A 21,546-nucleotide genomic window follows, 5' to 3' on the forward strand; every position below is an offset into this window, starting at 1 on the left:
CTCTCTCCCCCCCGCTCTCCGTCCCTCCCCTGCCCCCTCCCTCCCTCCTTTCCTCTGCCCCACCCCCCACTCCCATGCACTCTCAAAAAAAAAAAAAAAAGTATCGTAAGGCTTCTATATGGAAATTTAAAGCAGGAAAATTAAAGCAAAAGTGGAATTGGGCAAACCAGCTAGATGATTATTGCAGTAATCCAGCTAAGATGCTGTTGGCTTAGATCAGGGGTCCTGGTAGAGTTGGCGAAAGCAGGTTCTGGCTATATTTAGAAAGTAAAGCCAATAGGATTTGGGGAGGAGCAGGTTTGGGGAGGAGGGTCGGGGGTTCCACTGAGGACATGTGAAGGTGCAAATGCCTGGTTGGTGTCAGGTGCTGTCACACAGGCGTGCGTGAGTCTGGACCTCACCTGCAAAGACAGATCTTAGAACAGGAGTTGTCCGTGTTGGGAAGGAACTTACGGCTTTGGTTGAATTCTAGGGGTGACGTTGCTAGGATAGTTGCCGGGCTTTTCTTGAGTTGCTGGAAAGGTCTATAAAGAATATAAATACGTGGCCACAACGTGTATCTTCTCTGCATAATATTCGCTGAACTCTATTTAAAAAGCCTTTACAGATAAAGTGTTCTGGGATATCACTTTTGCTCTCCAGTTTTCCCTCTAGGAAATACGTAGTCACTGAAATAATTTTGGTTCGGACGTGAGAGTTTCTCTTCCAGGAAAAGCCAAGTTGTCGGTTCTTGAACTCGTCACTTTTCTGGTTTTGCACCCTCAGGGAGTCCTTACAAAAGCCGAACACCAGGGGGAGCTAGTGTCCTTACTTATACAAAGGCTGGCCCACCTGTCGGGAGATTGTAGCCCTCATTTATTTGATTTATTTGATTAACATGTGCATGTATGACATGTACACCAAAAACGAGGACAGCTTCTCTTTTCTCCATGCAACTGCTGCTTATAGGATTGACCTTTTAGCACAGAACATGTCGGAATTGTCTTTAAATTGGTCGTTTCAAGCAATGCTCATAACCAAAGGCAATAGTATCCGAACTTTGAATCCCTATTAGTGAGTCTGATATCTGGGAGCTTTTTACAATAAGCATTCGTGATTATATCTGATTTAGGATATTTGAGAAAGAGTACAAAAATCTAAATGTAATGTAAATACCTCTGGGTGATTTGAATGGATAGCAGGCCATGGGAGCCTGGACTTAGGATCTATATTTTCCCTTCTGTTTCCGTATCACCAGGCATTAAGCCAGAGGAAAGGCAAATAAATGCACAAAGGCTACATTACACATTATGGAAGTACAAAACTGACACCTTTGTTTAAAGGTTTGGAGCCACTGTATCCATTAAGGATACATTTGTAAGGATACATTAGGGATGCATTTGTCTGAAAAGAGACATGATCTTCATTCATTTTTACCTCTGAAATAATTTTACTTTTGGGGAGGGAAGTAGTCTTCATTTATACTGGACCGTTATTAAGTCGACAAGGTTAAAGCAGAATCTCCTTAATCCCAGGAAATGGAAACCTGTAATTAACATGCTATCAGCTGTTTGATCTTTCCTGTCTTTGGCACCCGTGATCCAAAAGCCACTTTTACCACAGTGATCCTTTCCTGTCAGTCCCGACGTTCCTCTTCACTGACCATTCCAGTGTTGCAGATGCGAATGGGGCAGGGGGTCAGAGACCACAGTCCACCGGGCCGAAATCCAGCCAGTCCACTGCCTGTTTTTCTTTCCAGATCACAGGCTAATAGGGTTGGTTTTTATTTTTTACACTTCTATGTGGTTGAGGAAAAAAATCGGAATAATACCTCATGATGTGTGAAAGTTTTATGAGATTCCAATTTCAGGATCCATGCATAAGTTTTTATTGAAGCAGGCATGCTCATTCTCGTACATAGTGTCTGTGCTGCTTTCACAGTACAAGCGCAGGGCTAAGTAGTTGTGACAGAACCCACCTGGCCCACACGGCCTTAAATATTTACTATCTGGCCCTTTGCAGAAAAAGTTTGCTGATCCCTGGCACGGACAGTATGCTGTTTACTTAGGATAGCTCTTAGGACTGTTCCGTAACTGGATATAGATAGTCTCAACTATTTATTACTTTCGATAGGCTTTGCTCCTACTCTGTGGTGACCGAGATATCATCTCATTTATATATTTTTCATTAAGAAGTAATCAAGTCCCACAAACACTTCTTGGAAATGTTTAAACATCTCTAGCAGAGTTAAAAGATTCTGCAGAGGGGAGCCTGGGTGGCTCAGTGGGTTAAGCGGCCGACTTTGGCTCAGGTCATGATCTCGCGGTCCGTGAGTTCGAGCCCCGCGTCGGGCTCTGGGCTGACCGCTCGGAGCCTGGAGCCTGTAGCCTGTTTCAGATTCTGTGTCTCCCTCTCTCTAAGCCTCCCCCGTTCATGCTCTGTCTCAAAAATAAATAAACGTTAAAAAAAAAAAAATTTAAAAGATTCCGCAGCAAAGTGAAAAAAATTATTTATTTGGAGTGAATCTTCCTTGAGTTTTTATGACTTTAATTGGATCACACAATGAATGCTGATGAGTCCATTAAAAAAGGAATCCGTCTCTTTAAATAAAAAAAAAAAGCCATACATTTATTGCATATCTAGTAGAAGTACCAGAATGTCACAAATACAGAACAGATCAGCAATCCTGCTTTAATTTTCTCCAAAACATTTAAAACCTTGATTATTGACATACTGAAATTGGCATACATTGTTTTTCATGCAGTTAACAGAATGGCAGATTGCTCAGAAATCAGTTATAAATATTAAATTGTATTGAACATTCATAGTAAAAAATGTTGTAAAGTGCTGAAGTCATGTAAGCCTGCAAAACTGCCACAAAGCTCAAAGTCCTTCTCAAGCAGTGACAGAGATTTGCTTACATCCACCATTCCAGGTGTGTCTGTTTTCGACACTTTGTCATTTTTTTCCCCCACCCCCCCAAAGTTTTACAGATTGTCCTATTTCTATGGCTGATAAAATGCTATACAAAATGTAGCAGGTGGTGATGAACTACGCCACTTTCATTTCAGTGCAGAGAAATATTCAAGCTTGTGTGTACCTGTAACCAAACTAGGCTTGTTATATTTTTTCCCCCTGAGTTGTCATAAATTAACAGTAAAGATGAATCAAAGAGCAGTGAGGGACCATCACCTGCAGAGTGAGATTCATTACATGTAAGTAAGTAGCCCCCCTGTGACCCTCACACCTGCCCTCTTTACGGAAAAATGGTAACATGAGAAATTCTATACATGTAGTGTGATTCCAAAAACAAACAAACAAACAAACAAAAAAACCAAACCAACAATGACCAGTTGACCTGATAACTCTGGCAACTTAGAGCAATCAAGGTTTATATAAGATGTAAATGGCGACTTGTAACGTACGATGGTAAAATACGATGTCTCTGCTACCCCATGTGAAATACAGAAATGCTTCAACAGTTAGCTGTTTAAAGGAAGAAAAAAAAATCAGAAATGCTTCCACAATTCAATGAAATAGAATTCCAATCAAAGGAGATCCTCAAGTATTCTTAGGTGATAAAACAAATTATTTTAAGAAGCTAAGGCGATTTGCTATTCATTATTTTTTTTCCCCTTTAACTAGCACATGTGGCCTTTAATCAAATTGAAGAATCATTATAACCTGGCCCTTTTATGAGAGTAACTTTCCAAGAGGTCTGAGGCATTTCAAGGATTTGCCAAAAGGAGGTAAAAATGATGCTTAGGTCTCAGATTTTACTTCTTTTGATTATTTTAATCATCCTAGAATAACTTAATAATAAATAGTGGATTAAATTAAAGATACTACAGTCACATATTTCGGAATACTTAAAAGCAACAGGAAACATATTTTTGAATGCCATTCTGTATATTCTGTGTTGAAATACTTCTGGTAATGACTGGCCATAGAAAGAAGTGGTAATCTTCACATTTATGAAGTTCAAGTTATATATCTATATTTTTTAGAATTTGTTAGCCGAACGTTTGGTCTTAAACTATACTTCATTCCCATGGAATAGTTGAAAAACTGAGAAACCATGATTTGTTAATGGAGACCTCAGTGTTTTCCAAGGGGTTTTAAACAGTGTGTTCCTATTTCTGAAAATGAGAAATTTGAAACGTGATTTAAGATTTTTTTTTTTTTTTTTTTGGTGGCCAATTTCATTTCAGTGATCTGGGCTGATGGCATTTTATAAGATAGTTGTTTATCACATGTGAGAGCTCTTAAAACCACTCTGGCGATTCACGTCACTGTTTTAAACTTGGAATGTGAGCCAAAGGGTCCTTCTTTGTATCTCTTATTGCTACTGAAGACAACCAGATTGATGTGTGGAAATTGCTGGGTTGTTTTTGTTTTGGCTTAAGAAACAAGCAAAAAGGAAAACTTACAAGGGAAAAAAAGAAAAGGATGTTGGTCGTGTTCACATACACATTCCCTTTAAGATGTCGTTTGGAAAGTGCACAGAGCCGACAGCCCCCGTACCTCCCCGGGTCCCCCCCGCCCACCGTCCGCCCACGTCCCGGCCAACAGGGTGGCTGGCGTTACTGCAAAGCATGTCATACTGGCTCCATGGTCACGTGAACTTTATGCTCATTTTTCCCGAGGTCCATTTCAAGAAAGTCTTCGGGTATGTCCTGTAAAGCTTTCCCACGAGGATTCTCGGCCTGGGCCTCGCCTGCAGGACGACGCTGGCATGGTCCCTTTTTACAAGGTCTCACAAGCGCGAGGCACCCAGCAGCCACAGACGTGCCAGCTGCACACGAGTAGAAAGCTCTACTGTAAATCTTACTCTGGTCCACCAGCAGACCTGAGAGAAAGCATTCGTATCTGTTAGCAACATGGCCACAAACCCTGTCTCACCCAGAAGCTTCTCAGTGGCTTAGCCTTCTGTGTTCTAGCTGGGTTTTCGAAAGAAAAAAGGGTGTTGAAGGTATGAGTCTTCCCTAGACTGGGGAGAAGGGAGAAGTCAGACAAACGCACAGCTGAGACGACTGGGTTGCTAGCATGTTCTTCACGGGCTAATCTGTCCTCATGGAGCATAAAACGCGGGACAGTTAGATGCATGCTTCTTGGAAAAGGAAACAGTGAGAAGAAAGAACTCTATTATTTTCACTTGAGTTCACTTTAGGGCTCTTTTAAGATGAGGCAAGATTTCTGTCCTAATAACTTTTGAGGACCTATTTCCGGGGCTAAGGTATGAAACACACCCAAGTCCTTCCGCCGGGAAATACCGTGTAGTGATCAATTAAGTATTTGCAGAGTGAGTTCTGTGCTCAGTTTCCTCACACCCTTCCTAAGAAGGGCAGGTGACTTACAGAAGTCCTTTTGTGCTGTGGTTCCAAAAGTCAGAGGGTAATGAATGAGGTTATACCGCGATGGGTACCCCTTTAGCATTTACAAGGCAAGATGGCAGCCAAAGGTTGGGGCAGCCTGGACTGCAGACGGAGCTTCTAATCCTGACTTGGTCACTCATTTACCATACGATTGTTGGCTTACATGCTTGGACCTTCAGTTTCCTCCTATTTAAGTCAAGAGAGCTGGCTCAGGTAACCTCTAATCCTGTCAGCTCTGAAATTCTATGGACCATATAAAAACCAGTAGGTTTTAAGACTCTCACAAGAAGCCAGCACAACCGATAAGGGGATAGTAGACAAGGGTTCGGATTTCGTGTATGTAAATTACCTGCAAGAGGTGGTCCCGCCAGTCCTGATATGCTCTGAATGAAGACATAGGCTCCCGCCGCAGAAGACATCTTCTCGATCCCCACGACGTCGTCTTCGGCAAGCAGTGGAATGTGGGTACCCCCTACCGTTCCAACCATGAACCCAAAAAATATGCTGCATGACATCAGACCCCAGAATTCAGTAGCGAAAGTAAAGGCAAACAGAGACACAGTCAACAAGATGACGCAGATGAGCTCAATGTAGATCTTCCGGATGGGCTCTCTGTTGAAGATGCAGCCGGCCCCGATCCTTCCAAAAACTTCAGCAATCGCCATGGTGGACAGTAAGAAGGCAGCGCGGTCCTGTTCGATGCCTAGACTAATGGCCAAGGGAATGATGTACAAGGAAGGTGCGAAGAATCCCAGGGTTGCAAAAAGACCGAACAACGCATAACAGATAAAACTTGTGTCTTTCAAGATGGAGAAGTCCAGTAGAGGGGCTTTCTTATCGCTCCGCTTGGAGCTGGCCTTCACCAGCTGCGTATTGGCCTTCGGCCCCAGTTCTATGTTGGCGTGACTAGGCACATTTTTTGGTGAGGTAGTTAATTCTACTCCTGAGTCAATGGAATCTATTGAGGTGCGTGTTTTCTCATTTTCGAGCATACATTGCACTTCCTTCCGGTGTTCGTGTGCGGTTGCTTTCGGGGACCCCGGTCCTTTGATGATAATCGGTCTCAGCAACGCCCCGCAGACGACAATGTTCAGCTGCAGCAAGCCCACGAAGAGGAGACTGTATCTCCAGCCAATGTTGTCCTTCAGAGCCGTGATTGCTTGAGGAGGCGGGGGCGAAGAAGAAAGAAAAATCGAAGGTCAGAAAACAGACTCGAGGCCCAGGAGAAAATACCGAGCAGAAATAAGGGTTCCGGTTGAGTACTAACTTCGGTAAAAGTTAGGACTTGGCAGTTAGTACTTGGCAGGGTGAATGCGGTCCGCCTGTACCGTATCCTTCATTCTAGGCTTTGATGCTATTCTGAACCAATCAGGGGGAGAAGTGCACAGGGATTATCAGATTCAAACCCAAACCTGTCAGCCTAGGTCCCCAGAAGAGCTTTGGAGGGTGTGTTTTGCCCGGTGGAGGCACGAGAAATGAAGTAAGCCGGTGACCTACTTCCAGGTTTTGGCGAACAGCAGCCTGCAGGCCAAGTCCAGCCTACTGCCTGTGTCTTTGATACTAAAGCCTGTCTGGAATGTGGCCCCGCTCATTGGCCGATGTGGTATATGGCTGCCTTTGTGCTGTAACCCACAAAGTGTGAGGGGTTCTGACAGATACTGCTAGTCTGCGAAAACCTTAAGTATTTACCGTCTGGCCTTTAAAAGACAGAATTTCCTACGTCTGAGCTACATCACTATGCATTCACTCATGCAGTCTTTGGTAGTCATGGATTAAGCAGAAAGATAAACGAAGCATCTAAGCTCACGGTGATCCCAGAATTCCACGATGACAGAGTTCTACAGTTTCTATTCTGCAGACTGTCGTTTACTGTGTGAATCCTGCTCCTTCCCGCCAGAAAAGCTGGGTCCCGGGCTGCTGACCAGGGGCAGGCTGCACACTGGAATGGGAGGTTGGGGGAGACGGCCGCAGGGGAGCCCCACAGCAACAACTGAATAATGCAGGCCCCCGCAAGACCTTAAAGTATCTTCGTAATCATCCCAGAAAGGCTAAATGATATTCATTAGAATTTCATGATATTCTAATTCTTTGAGAGCAGACAGGTACGAAGACATGGGAAGCTGGTTATCCAGAAGATAGGCTGAGCAAGGCAGCCCCACATTCCGTGGCGGGGGGGGGGGGGTCCAGTTACTTTTATAGCCTGTTTTCACACTTCTCGTTCCTCCCATTAATGTGGGAAACTTCAAACTGCAAGATATTTTAGGCTTGGGTATTTTGAGAAGCTTTATGCTCATCTGGCGAAAGTGGGTGCAATATTCCTCCCTCCATTTACCTTTTTTTTTTTAATATAAATGTTTATTTATTTTGAGAGAGAGAGAGAGAGAGAGAGAATATCTGAAGCGGGCTCTATGCCAATAGCACAGAGCCCGATGCGGGGCTCGAACTCACGAGCCATGATCTCATGACCTGAGCTAAAGTTGGATGCTTAACTGACTGAGCCACCCAGGCGCCCTTCCGTTTGACATTTCTTGGGTGCCTACCAGGTAGCAGGGATTTTCTAGGGAACAAAGCCAACCCAGATGCAGTTTCTACCCTCAGGTCATTCACAGACCACTGAGTCTCCCCACAACATTAAGTGGACAGAAAAGCAGAAAGAATGGCACCAGGGTGTGTGACTGCCCGCCCTTTGCTTAAATTCAACACTTGACATTTTCCCTGTCTCTCTGCCTTCCTATAGACCTATATGCACACACACATTTCATTTTTCTCAACCATGTGAAAAGCTTCAGTCACTAGGACATGTTACCCCTAAACACTTCTACATTAACTCCTTCGATCAAAGTATAATCACAGACACATTCTTCAAGGAAACGGCAGAGTAAGAAACGAATCTGGGTCTTCGAGGTTAACCATCTGTTGCTGGTTAGAGTGAAATTTACCTGCGGACACTGAGACAGCAAGTAAACTAGGGAGAAAAATTTTGCCGCGAGATTACCTACACACAGATAATAAAGCTAACTTTATCAGCACATTTTAAATCCACACTGAATTTGGTTCTTTTGACAAAGGAAAGATAATAGTATGACCAGTCTCAAATTATTAAATTAGTTATTTTGGAATGGATGTTTCCAGCCTTCCCACTGAATGGGCGTCTTAACACCTGTTGACCTATTTAGGTCAACTCGGATTAGTATTAGAGTGGAGGGATTCCTAAAACGGGATGAGGGAGGACAGATCCTCAAACTGCGCTGCAGGAAAGAAGGCAAATACGGGTAGAGTCAGCCGACTGTTGGCCAGAAGAGCAGAGGGGCTTCCCCAACCCGCATCCGTACATGGACCACGAGGGTCTGCCTACCTGGGGCGAAAGCGAACATAGCGAAACATTCTCCCGTGGAAGCAATTGCAGTGACCATGGAGCGCCTTTTGTCAAAGTACTGGGATAGAATGGTGACAGTTGGTAGAAAGCTAAAGCAGAATCCCAAACCTGAAAGAGAGCCAGAAAGAAGAGTGAGCATCACATACGATTGATTACAGAAGGGTGCAAAGATCTGGGATTATTGTGTTTTTTAAATTTTTTTATTTTTTATGGGGAAAAAAAAATTTTTTTAAAAATGTTTACTTACTATTGAGAGACAGAGAGACAGAGCATGAGCAGGGAAGGGGCAGAGAGAGGGGGAGTCACAGAATCTGAAGCAGGCTCCAGGCTCTGAGCTGTCAGTACAGAGCCCGACGCGGGGCTAGAACTCACAAACTCCGAGATCATGACCTGAGCCGAAGTTGGATGCTTAACCGACTGAGACACCCAGGTGCCCCTGTTTTTAATATTTAATTTAATGTATGTATGTACATACGTATTTTTAGGAATTACTTAGGTTTTTTTTTAATATTATGTGCCATGTCAAATAGACATTTTTGGTTTCCCCAAAGATTTTTGTGCCAGCAAATACTTTGGTCACGATGCATGACAATCTGAAAATAATACCAAAAAAGTTAACCACCAGACAATCGAACCTCTTGGAAATCCAAACCATACATTTCCTAAATGATTACTGGGTAAATGAGGAAATAGAAGCTGCCATTATGAACTATTTGGTGAGAGAGGGGTGTTTATTGTATAAATCTAAGTTCTGGAAGCCAGTGAATTTCATTCTGGAAAAAGGTGCTGTAGTAAAAACTAAAGTAAGATAAAATAAAAGGTTTCAGGGGTGCCTGAGTGGCTCAGCCAGTTAAGCATACCATTCCTGGTTTTGGCTCAGGTCATGATCTCAGTAGTTCATGAGATAAAGCCCCAAGTCGGGCTCTGTGCTGGCAGTGCAGAGCCTGCTTGGGATATTCTCTTTCTCTCTCTCTCTCTCTCTCAAAATAAACTTAAAAAAAAAAAAAAAAAAGGATTTCATGAGAGGTCTAGAAAAGTTGTAACAGTTCAGGGATGCCAGGAGTATAAAAACTGTTTCCTGTTTTTTTTCCCCCCTATTTTTCGGCATTAAAAGAATTTATATAATTCACAATGCACAGACCACTATTGAGTATAGTTCTTATATAAGACTTGTATTTAAAAGAAATAAATGGGGGCGCCTGGGTGGCTCAGTCGGTTAAGCATCCGACTTCAGCTCAGGTCACGATCTCGCGGTCCGTGAGTTCGAGCCCCGCGTCGGGCTCTGGGCTCATGGCTCAGAGCGTGGAGCCTGCTTCCGATTCTGTGTCTCCCTCTCTCTCTGCCCCTCCCCCGTTCATGCTCTGTCTCTGTCTCAAAAATAAATAAATGTTAACAACAAAAAAAAGAAATTAATTAATTAAAAAGAAAGAAATGAGCTTTAATAGGTGCAGAAATATATGAAAAGTCGTGCAAATCTTAACTAAATACATATATCATCTGTTAAGCAATGTAGGGACTGCTTTTAATGTCTATTTTTGAGAGACAGAAGGAGAGACAGAGTGTGATCGGGCAGGGGCAGAGAGACGGGGAGACACAGAATCCGAAGCAGGCTCCAGGCTCCGAGCTGTCAGCACAGAGCCCGACGTGGGGCTCGAACTCGTGAACCGCGAGATCATGACCTGAGCTGAAGTCGGATGCTTAACCGACTGAACCCTCCCAGGCGCCCCTGTAGGTACTCCTTTGAGAGGGAAAAACGTTTCCTCAGACCCCGAGACAAAGTCGACCATGCTTGCTTCCTCCCCTACAGCCCAGAAGTCTCAGACTCCCACTTTGGAAATACCCGCTAAGGAAATTCCCATCTTACTTTGTGAAAATGATGTCTTTGGGCTGCAAACTAATGCAAAAGAGAAGTTGTCTTTCTCATTGGTAAATATTAAAAAAGAAAAAAAAAAAAACAGTCAAAAACTCTTGGGCACTGAGAAGAGATTCCCGTATCCCCTGGAGTCTATCCAGCCCAGTTTAAAACCACCGATCTGGGGCACTATTAATTTTAAAGGAAAAAAAGAGAAAGAGAAAAAAAGATACATGTTGGGTTGGACCCCCTCCTTCCCCTTCCTTGTTTTTCAAACGGAGCATTTGGAGGACTCTGGAGCCCAGGAGCAGCACTTACCGGATATGATGCCGATTGAAATGTACATGTGGTACAGCTTCCTGGAAAAGGAGGCGGTCACCATTCCCGTGCTGACAAGCAGGCCCCCTGCCACCACCACGAGACGGTGCCCAAAACGAGTGCTCAGGACAGCAGAGAGGGGAGCTGCAGCGAAAGACCATAATGCGACATTTTAATTCCCAGAGGCGTGAACATTAGCCTTCTTAAGATTCCTTCTCAAGTCTTGAACGTGGAGAGATGATGTGCGATATATAATACACTTTACACGATGGTTATATTTGTTCAAACGGGACAGTACATTCTTTGGGCTTCTTAGCGAGAAAGCCAGAGTAATAGGATAAAACATATGGCTCTATTTTTAGATGAAAGCGATGTGGGCTCTCCATGAGCACCTATAAAGTTAGGTATGCATGTCATGTGTGCTATTCTGTGACAAAAATGGGCTTTCCTATGATGGCTTGAATCGTCTTCGTTTTCTATATAGTCACTGCTTTGGATTCTTTTTTAGAAAGCTCCCTTTGGGGTCAGTTTCTAGCTCAGTTTCATTTGACTTTTCTGAAAATGATGTGAAAGTACAGTGAAGGCTCAGTTGAACACCCCACGAGGAGGCTAGCTAGGGGCTAGCGAATTCAGAGTGGCTGATGATCATTCACTCATTTGCTTAGGGTCTGTACTCCATATCCTGCAGAACAGTTCGGTCTGGCAGATCAGTTTCCTAGTGGTATGTTATTTAGGCCAACACTGATACTCACTTGAATATACCAAGATAAGGGAACCATTGACAATTGGGTAAAAGAGTAATACAGAACATGCTGGATAGAGAAGCAAAAAACAAAACAAAAAAACCCCAAAACAAACCAAAAAGGACTAAATTTATTCCATTGGGGTGAGTCCATATATAACTCTTCTGTTAGTGGACTATAAACCAGTATTGAATAGAGCTCATAACGAAACCACTCATCGCTTTTAGGTGGCACATTGGTGCAAAGCACTAACTCGTATCGTAATAGCATTTAGAAGAATGATCTTCTGGTATAATAGTATTAATGGGAAATTTCTTGTTGACTGTAGCATTGTTTTTGATTATAAAAGAGCTCAAAGTGAAGCTCTGACATCTTTTTATTTAGAATGCCAAAGCTAAAACTTTAGTTCGAATGCACTTACATTGTCTTGCTGAGTAAACTTTCCCAATTAAAAAAGTAAATGTCTTGGGGCACCTGAGTGGCTCGGTCAGTTAAGCGTCCGACTTCGGCTCAGGTCGTGATCTCGCGGTTTGAGCCCCGCGGCGGGCTCTGTGCTGATAGCTCGGAGCCTGGAGCCTGCTTCAGATTCTGTGTCTCCCTCTCTCTGCCCTTTCCCCACTCGTGCTCAGTCTCTCTCTGTCTCTCAAAAATGAATAAAAAAACAATTTTTTTTTAAAGTAAATGTCTTCATACTCAGTTCAACTGGAACTGGAGAGCTCCTCTGTGACGCTCCCAGGACACTGTACGAGGAGTAGTAAGAAATTCTTTACTCATAGGAAAGAACCATGGAGCTGCCTCTTTAAGACATTATGCGGCTGAAAACTACATTTAAAGACAGAACAATTCAGAGATAATAGTTCCATTGTTAGGATATTAGGGTCAGGGAAGTGTAAGGTCAGCCCCATTAACTTTCTGAGGTGAGTTCAGTGGCCGTGTTTTCTTGGAAGCCCTTGCCGTGGCCCCTGATAGACGGACGGACCGTCCTGAGAATCAGGCCTGTAAGGGACCCAGAGACAAGTAGCACATTGAAAATTATACTCAAACATGGGAGTGCAAGCTGGTGCAGCCACTCTGGAAAACCGTATGGACCCAGCAATTGCACTGCTAGGCATTTATCCAAGGGATACAGGGGTGCTGTTTCGAAGGGACACATGCACCCCCAGGTTTCTAGCAGCACTGTTGACAATAGCCAAAGGATGGAAAGAGCCCAAATGTCCATCAATGGATGAATGAATAAGATGTGGTATATATATACAATAGAGTATTACTCGACAGTCAAAAAGAATGAAATCTTGCATTTGGATGGAACTGGAGGGTATTATGCTAAGTGAAATCAGTCAGAGAAAGACAAAAATCATGACTTCACTCATATGAGGACTTTAAGATGAACATAAGGGAAGGGAAACAAAAATAATATAAAACAGGGAGGGGGACAAAACATAAGAGATTCTTATGTATGGAGAGCAAACAGAGGGTTACTGGAGGGGGTGTGGGAGGGGGGATGGGCTAAATGGGTAACGGCCACTAAGGATTCTACTCCTGAAATCATTGTTGCACTAGATGCTAATTTGGATGTAAATTTTAAAAAATAAAAAAATAAGAAAAGTATACTCAAACCCCATTTTCTCAGAGGCACTCTGGTTAGCCAGTGAAATCCTTTAGGGAAGCGGCTGTCTGCATTCAGAGTGTCCCTCCTGGATAAGATTTGTAATTTTACATTATTTCCTGATTGACATCCTCCTGCTCTTCACGCATCCACATTTACACGTCCCGACCTCTTTCCTAAGCATGCGTTTATGAGACCAGGGCTAGTATGGCAAGTCCTTTTGCTGTTGCTTCTTCAGAAAATGACTACATAGGACGGGGCTTTACTGCGGGCCTCAAAGTAATCTCTCGTATCCTAAGACTATGCATACAGTAGGTGTCTAGTGCATGTGCGTATAAACTGAAGGCCATCAGGGCAGGCAAACGGGGCTCTCTCCTTCAGTGCCTCTTGTTACTCGCCATCCCCAAGCCCCTGAAAACCCTATTACTGAACTGAGGCTAGAAAGGGCCCATGGGCCATCTGAGGAACGCGTTGCCAATATGGTGAGTGCATCATGTAGTTAAGCCAATGAAGAGCGGCACATGCTTCCATATCATTTAAACAGAAAGAGGTACCAACCTGTGAATGTTAAGACAAATACACATATTGATATGACCCACGAAATCCTGCTATTAGATTCATTAAAACTGTCCATTAAGTCATTGAAGAAGACGCCAAATGACTTGATGATGCCGTATGTGAAGACTTCAACAAAGAAAAAAGACACAGCCACCACCCAGCCCCATCCTCCGTCAGGCACTTGAGTATAAACATTGGCTCTGGAACAAAGCTGTGATGTCTTTTGGGTCATTCTTAATCTGAAATAAAAAGTAAAAAAAAAAAAGAAGAACATCAGACCAGCCAATAGCATGAGGGTTGATGATTCTGCTACTCTTTAGCAAACATAACAGATAAGGACTACTTACCACATGTCTTAGGGTGATGAATATTTGAACAATGTGCGGTTACTATAAAGTCTCTGGATAACAATTACACACTTATTTAATTGTCACAGCTGGGAAGTCTTCCTTCCAGATTCTTTGGGAGCTCCGAAGACTTGTATTGTATACAGAGCCCCCAAAGAATCTGGAAGGAAGACTTCCCAGCTGTGATAATTAAATGGGGAAAAAACAAACAAAAGGGATCAGAACAGCGTAGTTAGAGGCACCCTGAAGGATACAGAATGGCCACCAGACCGAGTATTGATGCTGACCTTGAACTTGAAGACAAGTTAGGTGTAAAGGAAGCGTGGGTTGATCATAATGTTGATCAGAAATGAAGCCTAGGAAAAGGGAGGCTAAGAGGCAAACACTGTCAGTCCATCTAGCATCTTCCATAGGATAAATGTTTGTGGCATCCTATGTGTCTCTGGCTGATGCCCCCAGCCATTCAGATCGTCAGCTGCCTCTCCTTCTGATTATGATCTGGCATTTTCCATGCGGATGTACCTACACGAACAGAATGTAACCATCGTGAGTAAGTTCCTCAGAGTTAACCACTACTTGATGTATTAGCAATTGACATATACTCAGTAACCGAATAGAGCACTGAAAATTTGCAAGGCCTGGGCAGCCAGTGAACCTAGCCAAGTTACCCTGACCTCAATATGCTTTTGCAGGTGAACTGCCACAAACGTCAGAACAAACAGACCTGTGCCTGTAACGCCACCAGTAAGGGGAAACACTATACTTAACATTGGAGGGAGGGGAGTTGAACTTGCGTCTTCCCCTCTGGGAAGTGTGCTTTCAGAGCCTCTGCAGTTACGCGCGCTTTGAGACAGTGATGTGTTTCTAGCCCAACCCAGAATTACTATCTGTAATAATGAGTCCGTGGCCTTAGAGCTCTTGAATTTAAGAATTCTCTACAATCATACAGTTGTGTACAGGTTGAATTTTTAGAGGATGCACGGTGTCCTTCTCCTGGCCATTAGGTTGTCGTGTTCAAGTACTAAGGCAGGTTTTATTGATGTTGGAGGGCAGCTGAAAAATAACGGGACACAACCTCATCTCTCCGGCGGACTTGCCAATTTTTGGTATTGGGATCTAACCACATTCTGTTAACTCTCTAAATCATAAAAAGCAGCAAATCTGACCCAACTTAGTGTCCTTCATCCTATCGATGGTGCCATTCGCACTGTAGACTGAGACTCTAAAAGGACAGTATACTCACTCTTTGTCCTTCACTGTTAAATATTTGATTGAACAAAATAGGGCATAAGATGCTTAAAAAAGCTTATGCCCTCTGCAGCAAAGGCCTCTGCGTTTTGCTGTGTGTCAGTGCATCCTTTCTGAGAGCACATACAAAGGTGGGAAGGCCAGTTAAATGGATCAAGATGTAGGCTGGGCAGCGACAGAACAGCTTGGCATCAGCCTTCCCCAACAAGGAAAGCAGCTGATTGAAGACAGAAGCCGGGAGCCCTCCCGCAAATGAGGTTTTCACAACACCCCTCCTTCATCAGACTTTCAAAATTCACTCCCAAGGTGAGGCAGCTGGGGCAGGGGTGTGAAAACACTACTAGGCTGAAGGTCTAGAACCCCCCTCCCCCCAAAAAAACCCCACAAAAAGTACTTCCCAGTAATAGGGTCCATCTAGTATTTGGTGTTTATGCCTAGAGAGAGGTGTTGGGGGAGAGGGAGAGGGAAGTGGTGGGAGCTCACAGCTTAGGTCCTCAGCTTCACCCCTTCCATTTCATCCCCCTACCAGGCTGTTAGTTTGGACTTTTCCTTGCGGAGCCCAAGACGCCTTTACTAGCCTAACTGGCTCCGTGTGTCCAGTACGATTAATCTCTTTGAAATGCTGCACTGTCATGACATTTTTCTGCTCAGCCTTTTTCAGTGGCTTTCCTCTTTCTGAGGGATAAAACCCATGGATTAGCCTGGCTTTCCATGCCTTCATCGTTGGACCCCACCCTATCTTTGTAGCCTTCTTGCTTCCCGTTCTAAGACTTGACTCAGGCTGTGGTCCAAATGGACTCCTCCCTGCCCGCTAGTCTCTAACCACCTTGCCCATGGCCAGGCCCTCTCCCCCGGCTCCGGGACTGGTTGCCCCCCACTTTTACAGATGGCACCTGTCAGACCCTGCTCCGTCAAATCTTCTCTCTTCCATAATGCTTCCTCTGACCAACTCAACCTAGGGGGTTCTCTTCTTGTGACAGGTATCACTTAGCAATGGGGTGTTGTTTGTGTTTACCTTATTTGCTCATGGAAATAATAGGCTCATGGAAAACAAACCCTGGGGCCTTTCTCTCTTTGTACCTCCTTCTGCCTTCCTGCCCCCAGACCTTTCACACAGCTTGTATTTATTTTTTTCAACAAAGTACCTAGGAGGGGCCAGACCCTATGCTAGGCATCAGGGATACTACGGTGAAAGACAGAGGGATGGTCTCTGTCTCCATGGACTTAAGTCCTTGTTGACGGTAATGATAGGAACCCTATGACTGAAATGCATAGTAAAACCACTTGGCCATGTCCTTCCAGAGTTCAGCACATTTCTGACAAGCAGTTAGACTAAGTGGCAATGAAGTCCAAGGACCTCTGGCATGACTGTTCTAACCCAGAAGGGTGCTCCTAAGATCTTAGGGCTCAGGACCAACCTGAATAAAAAGACTGGCATAAAATTGATAAAGGCAAAAAAAAAAAAATTGATAAAGGCCCCCAAGACTGAATTTCTTTCTAGCCTGAAGCCTCCACAGGGTCAAGAGACAGTCTTTCTGTTGGACTGTATGTAGGACAAGATTGTAGTTTTGGTATGAAGATAAGATTACCTATCCATCGTCAGAAGACTCTGGTGATAGGTATCTATCTCACTCGTTCTTTGCATGTTATGATCTGTGGTTTGAACGTGCAAAATGGGTGCAATTTCCACCAACCGGTAGCCCGGAGTGGTGTTAGAATTATAGAATGTTAGGGAATTTAGAGCTCATTTGTCCGTCTCCTTGTAAAACCTTACTCATTTTTCTTTACAAAAGGTGGAATCTAGACCTAAGAGAAGGCACTTGACCGAAACTGTTCAGAATCAAATCTCCTGTCTCCCAGTGTCATCCCGCCCTATCAGCCTAAGGGACAGCATTTTAAAGGCCTGGAAGGGGCTGTTTTAGGCAGAGATTGGGAAGAATTTCTTTCAATGATAAGAGCTCTCTTGACCTCCCTATGTAAAGTTCCATAAGCTGTGTCACCACTTAACTGTGTGACCTTGAGAAAGTCAAGTGCACCTCTCTGGGCCTGAGTTCCTCATTAGTCAAATGACAAGGTTGGACTGGAGAATCTTTAAGGTTCCATTCAGCTTTACCAGTTTATACTGTGGTACTCAGCACCGAGTTCTATGAATCACCTGATTCCCCCTGGGCAAACCTGGTGGTCCAGGGAAAGCCGGGAGCTAGGAGGAAGGTGCAAATGCTAGATGGTTCTTGCAGATGTGGGCGAAATGTAGTTGGACACCGCTCAGATCTGATCTTTGGCAGCTGGTTGGAAGACAGCAGACTTGACTCTATGTCTATGTTCAATTCCTTTGGTTTTTTTTTTAAACTTTGCTTTATATCTTTGCTACTCTCCTGAAGCTAGATCCAAATAGAAGTTTCACCCGCACTGTTAGGGTTTTGGAGGACAGACGCTTTCTTAGTATTATTACTGGGGACATCATAAAGCAAAGATGACACCCCCAAACCCACTTCCTCCAAAGTGTATGCCTTTATCCTCCTAAAGCATCCCACGTCCTGTTATATTTATCGTTGGAGAGAAGACCACAATATAGAATAATCATAGAATAACCTGGTTTCTAGAACATACTGGATGAGAACTTCTGTGTTCTGCATGTAGGATCACATAGGGCAGGCACCTACAAGGGCAGCCAGCAGCTCTTTCCAGACCCAGTGCCCGGCAGCGCGTCTGGCACCTAGTATGTGCTCAATAAAAGCTCCTTCGACAAAGTAGGAGTCTTGCCCTACTGCCGAAGCGGTGCCCTGCTCTATCCCTATGAGACCCAAGTGAGGACGTCCCTGCTTGCAGAATAAATCCCTTCCTGGCCTCCTCTCCTTATGTCCATTCATAAGCAGGCCAACCGGCTTAAAAGTGTCCACCTCCACAAGGCTAGAAACAAAGGCCTGAATTTTGAACTCAGTTACTTAGAATCCTCTATCAATTCCAGGATACCAAATACTGCCTCGGTCTTATGGCGATGCGAACTGATCTTACGGGAAGGGACGCTGGTTTACTGTGTGGGGGTCTAACAGGTGAGGCAAGCTGAGTGGGTGAATCACTCTGCTCCTTGATTTGTGTTGTCAGCAGGTAAACAGAGTGTTGTCCCGATCTTTCCCTGCCCTAAGAAGCTACGGTTCTAGGACAGCCTTTGAGCCGGACTTACTCTGAGTTAGACTTTCATCCTCCACTCTGGAGTCCTCTGGGGCCAAAGCCCACGCGTTTGTTGTCTGGAGGCCCTTGGGCATTATTTGTTGAACGTCTGTCTACCATTAACTGGCTGCACAATCTTGGGGAAATCACTTAATCCCCAAATTTCATCATCTGTAAAGTAGGGACTAGCCACAGCAGACTTGAGGGTCCCAACTGTAAAGTTCTATAATGAACGGGGCTTCCTGGCAGCTGAGCCGCCTGCTCCCTGATGTTTTCCCAAAGGAAGTACAATGACAAAACACGCTGGGCAGTTTGAAATATTTCCTATGAGCATTTGGTTGTCTTCACCTTAAATAAATGAGGATTCTGCCAAGGTGTGGAAGTCTGCTATACCTGGGAATTTCACTGTGATTTGATCTGTTGAGTAAAGGTTTGATTTGGGGCCATCAAGAATGCAAAATATTGGATTATTATAGACCGTCAGAGCATCAGTCCAGGGTCAGTTTAGAGCAAAGTTCAAAATGCAGGCTTTGGATGGAACGGTGATGGCTGCTGGTTAAAGCCAAGCCTCCGTAAAAGCAGGGCTAGACTCTGTTCTTAAAGGCGTAGCCTGGAGAACAGCTTTTGACAAGCCGTTTCCCCCTTGCCGCGCCCCCCCCCCCCCCCCCGGGTCAAAACCAGTCTGCATTCAGGTAAAGTTCATCTGAATTCTCTACTAAAAAAGTCCCAAACCTAACCTGGAGGTCTGCCTCAGCAGCTTTGAATCACTGGATAAAACCAATTCACCCATTTTACAAGATCATGATGTTGAAATGTGAACCCCTAGTTTAAGTGTCCTCCTCAGGGGTTCCACTGAGAAAAAGTCCAGTTTTTGGAAACCACAGAAGGAAAAGTCACAGTTAGTGGTACTCATTAAGGCAGAAGGCGCTTTTCCACTTGGCTGCATTGTTTATTTATGAACTGGAACTCTCTATCTTGGCTACCCTTCCCTTAATTATGAGAAGAGGTATTTCTTTATCCCTGGGGCAGGATGTATCGTTGACCCCCCCAAAATGCCGCATAATGGTGCTTGGGACATGGGAAGAAGCATCACTCAGAAATCTCAGCAGAAACACATGGTATTTTTTTTGCAGAGAAGACACTCATGTTCATAGGATTTGCAAAACAGATTAACTGAGAAATCTCATTCTCGGGGTAGAAACCATCTCCTTCAAGAAGGAGCCCGCACGGAGTGTCTAACTGTGCAAACAAAACCAGCTTCCAGGTTGTCAAGTTGTAATGCTCCTTCCCCAGTTGGCTCCGGGGAGCTTAGTCTCTTAAGGCTAATGCCCCCCGCGTCTGGTGACATTTTACATGCCACCGAACAAACTTCTATCACCTGTCTGCTGGGGGGCACGGTGGGGATTTAATTTAAAAAAAAAAAAAAAAGAGTAAAAAAAGAAAAGGCAAAAAAAAACACAACAACCCCAGAAGGAAATAACCCATTTCCTCTGCAAAATCATCCTCCGCCACTACGGAACTGCTCAGCCACACGGGCGCTTTCCTGCGGCTGGCAGCCGCAACCGGGAACCTTGGAAGTTGAGCGGGACCAGCCGTCAGGCGCTGACAGCTCGGACGGTCAAGGTGTAGGACCCGCGCGCTCTGCCTTCCCATTGCGGGGTCACGTTGGCTGCCCCGGCAGTGTGTGTCGGCTTGGGGGGGGGGTGCGGGGGGGACAGGGATTCCCATTTGCCCTGGCGCTGCCTCAGTGGCCGGCCTGCGCGCGCGCGCGCGCGAGCCTGGGGAAGCTACCTCTGACATTTCGCTCCTGTGACGCGCGGGCAACTTCATGCGGAAAATCCACGCAGGGGTGAGCGGGCGCCCCCGACTCGCTCGATGGCCTGAAGCCCCCAATCCGGGACGGGGCGGGCACTCAAAACCAAGCCTGCCTCTAGCTGTTTTCCAGACCCCAACTGCCAGCCAGGGCCACGGACAGTCAACTCTCAGCTGCCCACACTGGCTTAGAGCGCGTCATCCTGGTGGCCCCGGGCATTCCCAACTGTCAGAGAATATTTTTCAGAATAACCTCTCCAAAATGTTAAGATGTTAAGTGGTCTCCTCCCGCCGTCCTGCCCACCCCACACACCACCAGCCCCCCCCCAAAAAAAAAAAAAAGCTCCCAACACAGATTAAAAAAAAAAAAAAAACAACCCACCCCACAATCAAACTTTTAAACATGTAAAATAATAAAACCAACTCACCAAGTTAGAAGGGAAGAGAATAAACCCCAAAAGGCTCCCAATAAGGCGGAGGCTTGGCCTCCCCCTCCTTATAAGCCGCTCGGTAACATGAGAAAGGTTTAACCCCTTAGGGCGTGGGCCCGAGCCTACCGCAAACTGGCTCCGGCGGGTGAGCACCGGGCGCCCGGCCCGCAGCGCCCCGGCCCCGGCCCCGGCCCCCCACCCACGGCCGCGCCTCGGGCACCCCGGCCACACCCTCCCCCCGCCCCCCACCCCGGCCGCCTGCGCCCGGGCCCTGCGTGCGGCTGCCCGCGCCCCGGCCCCGCGTCGCTGCCTATCCCTTATCCTATACCGGCTGCAGCCGGTCTCCGCCGGCCTCGGGGGCGCGCCGCCGCCGACCATGTGCTGCGAGCGCCGAGCGCCGCCAAGGAGGGGGCCGGACTGGCGCGCGCGCGCCGGCCCACGTGGACCGGGGCCGCGCTGGGCGCGCGCCCGCCCCGGGCCCGGGCTGGGGGTCACGGAAGGTAACGGCGTCGCCGGCTGGTGCCAACGGCGGGGTCTCGCGGGGCCACCCCCGCCCCTGCCGCCGGGGTCCTTGGCACGCCGCCCCGCTCCCCCCACCCGACCCGGGCGCGGCCGTGCGCGCCTGCTCGACCGGACCCCGGCGCTTTGCTGCACCGCAAGCGGGGAGCGCGGGCGTGCTCGGGGCGCCTGCACCTCTCCTCCGGCACCCTCGGCCGGGCGCGCGCGCGCG

The 21,546-nt window shown here is 45.8% G+C and overlaps 1 protein-coding gene across 4 annotated transcripts; it reads right to left on the reverse strand.

Annotated features, from left to right (window-relative positions):
- Positions 1–2,504: 2,504 nt before the first annotated feature.
- On the reverse strand, positions 2,505–20,987 carry SLC16A6 (solute carrier family 16 member 6). Of its 4 annotated transcripts, XM_042967167.1 has the most exons (7): positions 20,814–20,987; positions 14,442–14,676; positions 13,808–14,046; positions 10,901–11,044; positions 8,710–8,838; positions 5,704–6,513; positions 2,505–4,828 (listed from the first exon to the last, which is right to left on the reverse strand). In XM_042967167.1, exons 3-7 carry the CDS (start codon positions 14,037–14,039, stop codon positions 4,578–4,580), a joined length of 1,566 nt encoding a protein of 521 aa, XP_042823101.1. In that variant the 5' UTR covers positions 14,040–14,046; positions 14,442–14,676; positions 20,814–20,987; the 3' UTR covers positions 2,505–4,577. The 4 variants fall into 4 exon arrangements, with proteins under 4 accessions (XP_042823101.1, XP_042823102.1, XP_042823103.1 ...); XM_042967168.1 differs by lacking the exon at positions 14,442–14,676; XM_042967169.1 differs by lacking the exons at positions 14,442–14,676; positions 20,814–20,987 and adding an exon at positions 18,587–18,674.
- Between the last annotated feature and the right edge of the window lie 559 nt (positions 20,988–21,546).

This window comes from Panthera tigris, chromosome E1, assembly GCF_018350195.1.
Source record: "Panthera tigris isolate Pti1 chromosome E1, P.tigris_Pti1_mat1.1, whole genome shotgun sequence".
Lineage (NCBI taxonomy): Eukaryota > Metazoa > Chordata > Mammalia > Carnivora > Felidae > Panthera > Panthera tigris.

Bases quoted from the DNA above. Each gene is read 5' to 3' on its own strand.
- SLC16A6 (XM_042967168.1), bottom strand. From the start codon at position 14,039: ATGACCCAAAAGACATCACAGCTTTGTTCCAGAGCCAATGTTTATACT. The intron at 8,839-10,900 runs GTAAGTGCTGCT...GCTCTCTTTCAG, and splicing joins TTCAATCGGCATCATATCCG to GTTTGGGATTCTGCTTTAGC. The intron at 4,829-5,703 runs GTAATTTACATA...GCTTTCTCTCAG, and splicing joins GGCGGGACCACCTCTTGCAG to GTCTGCTGGTGGACCAGAGT.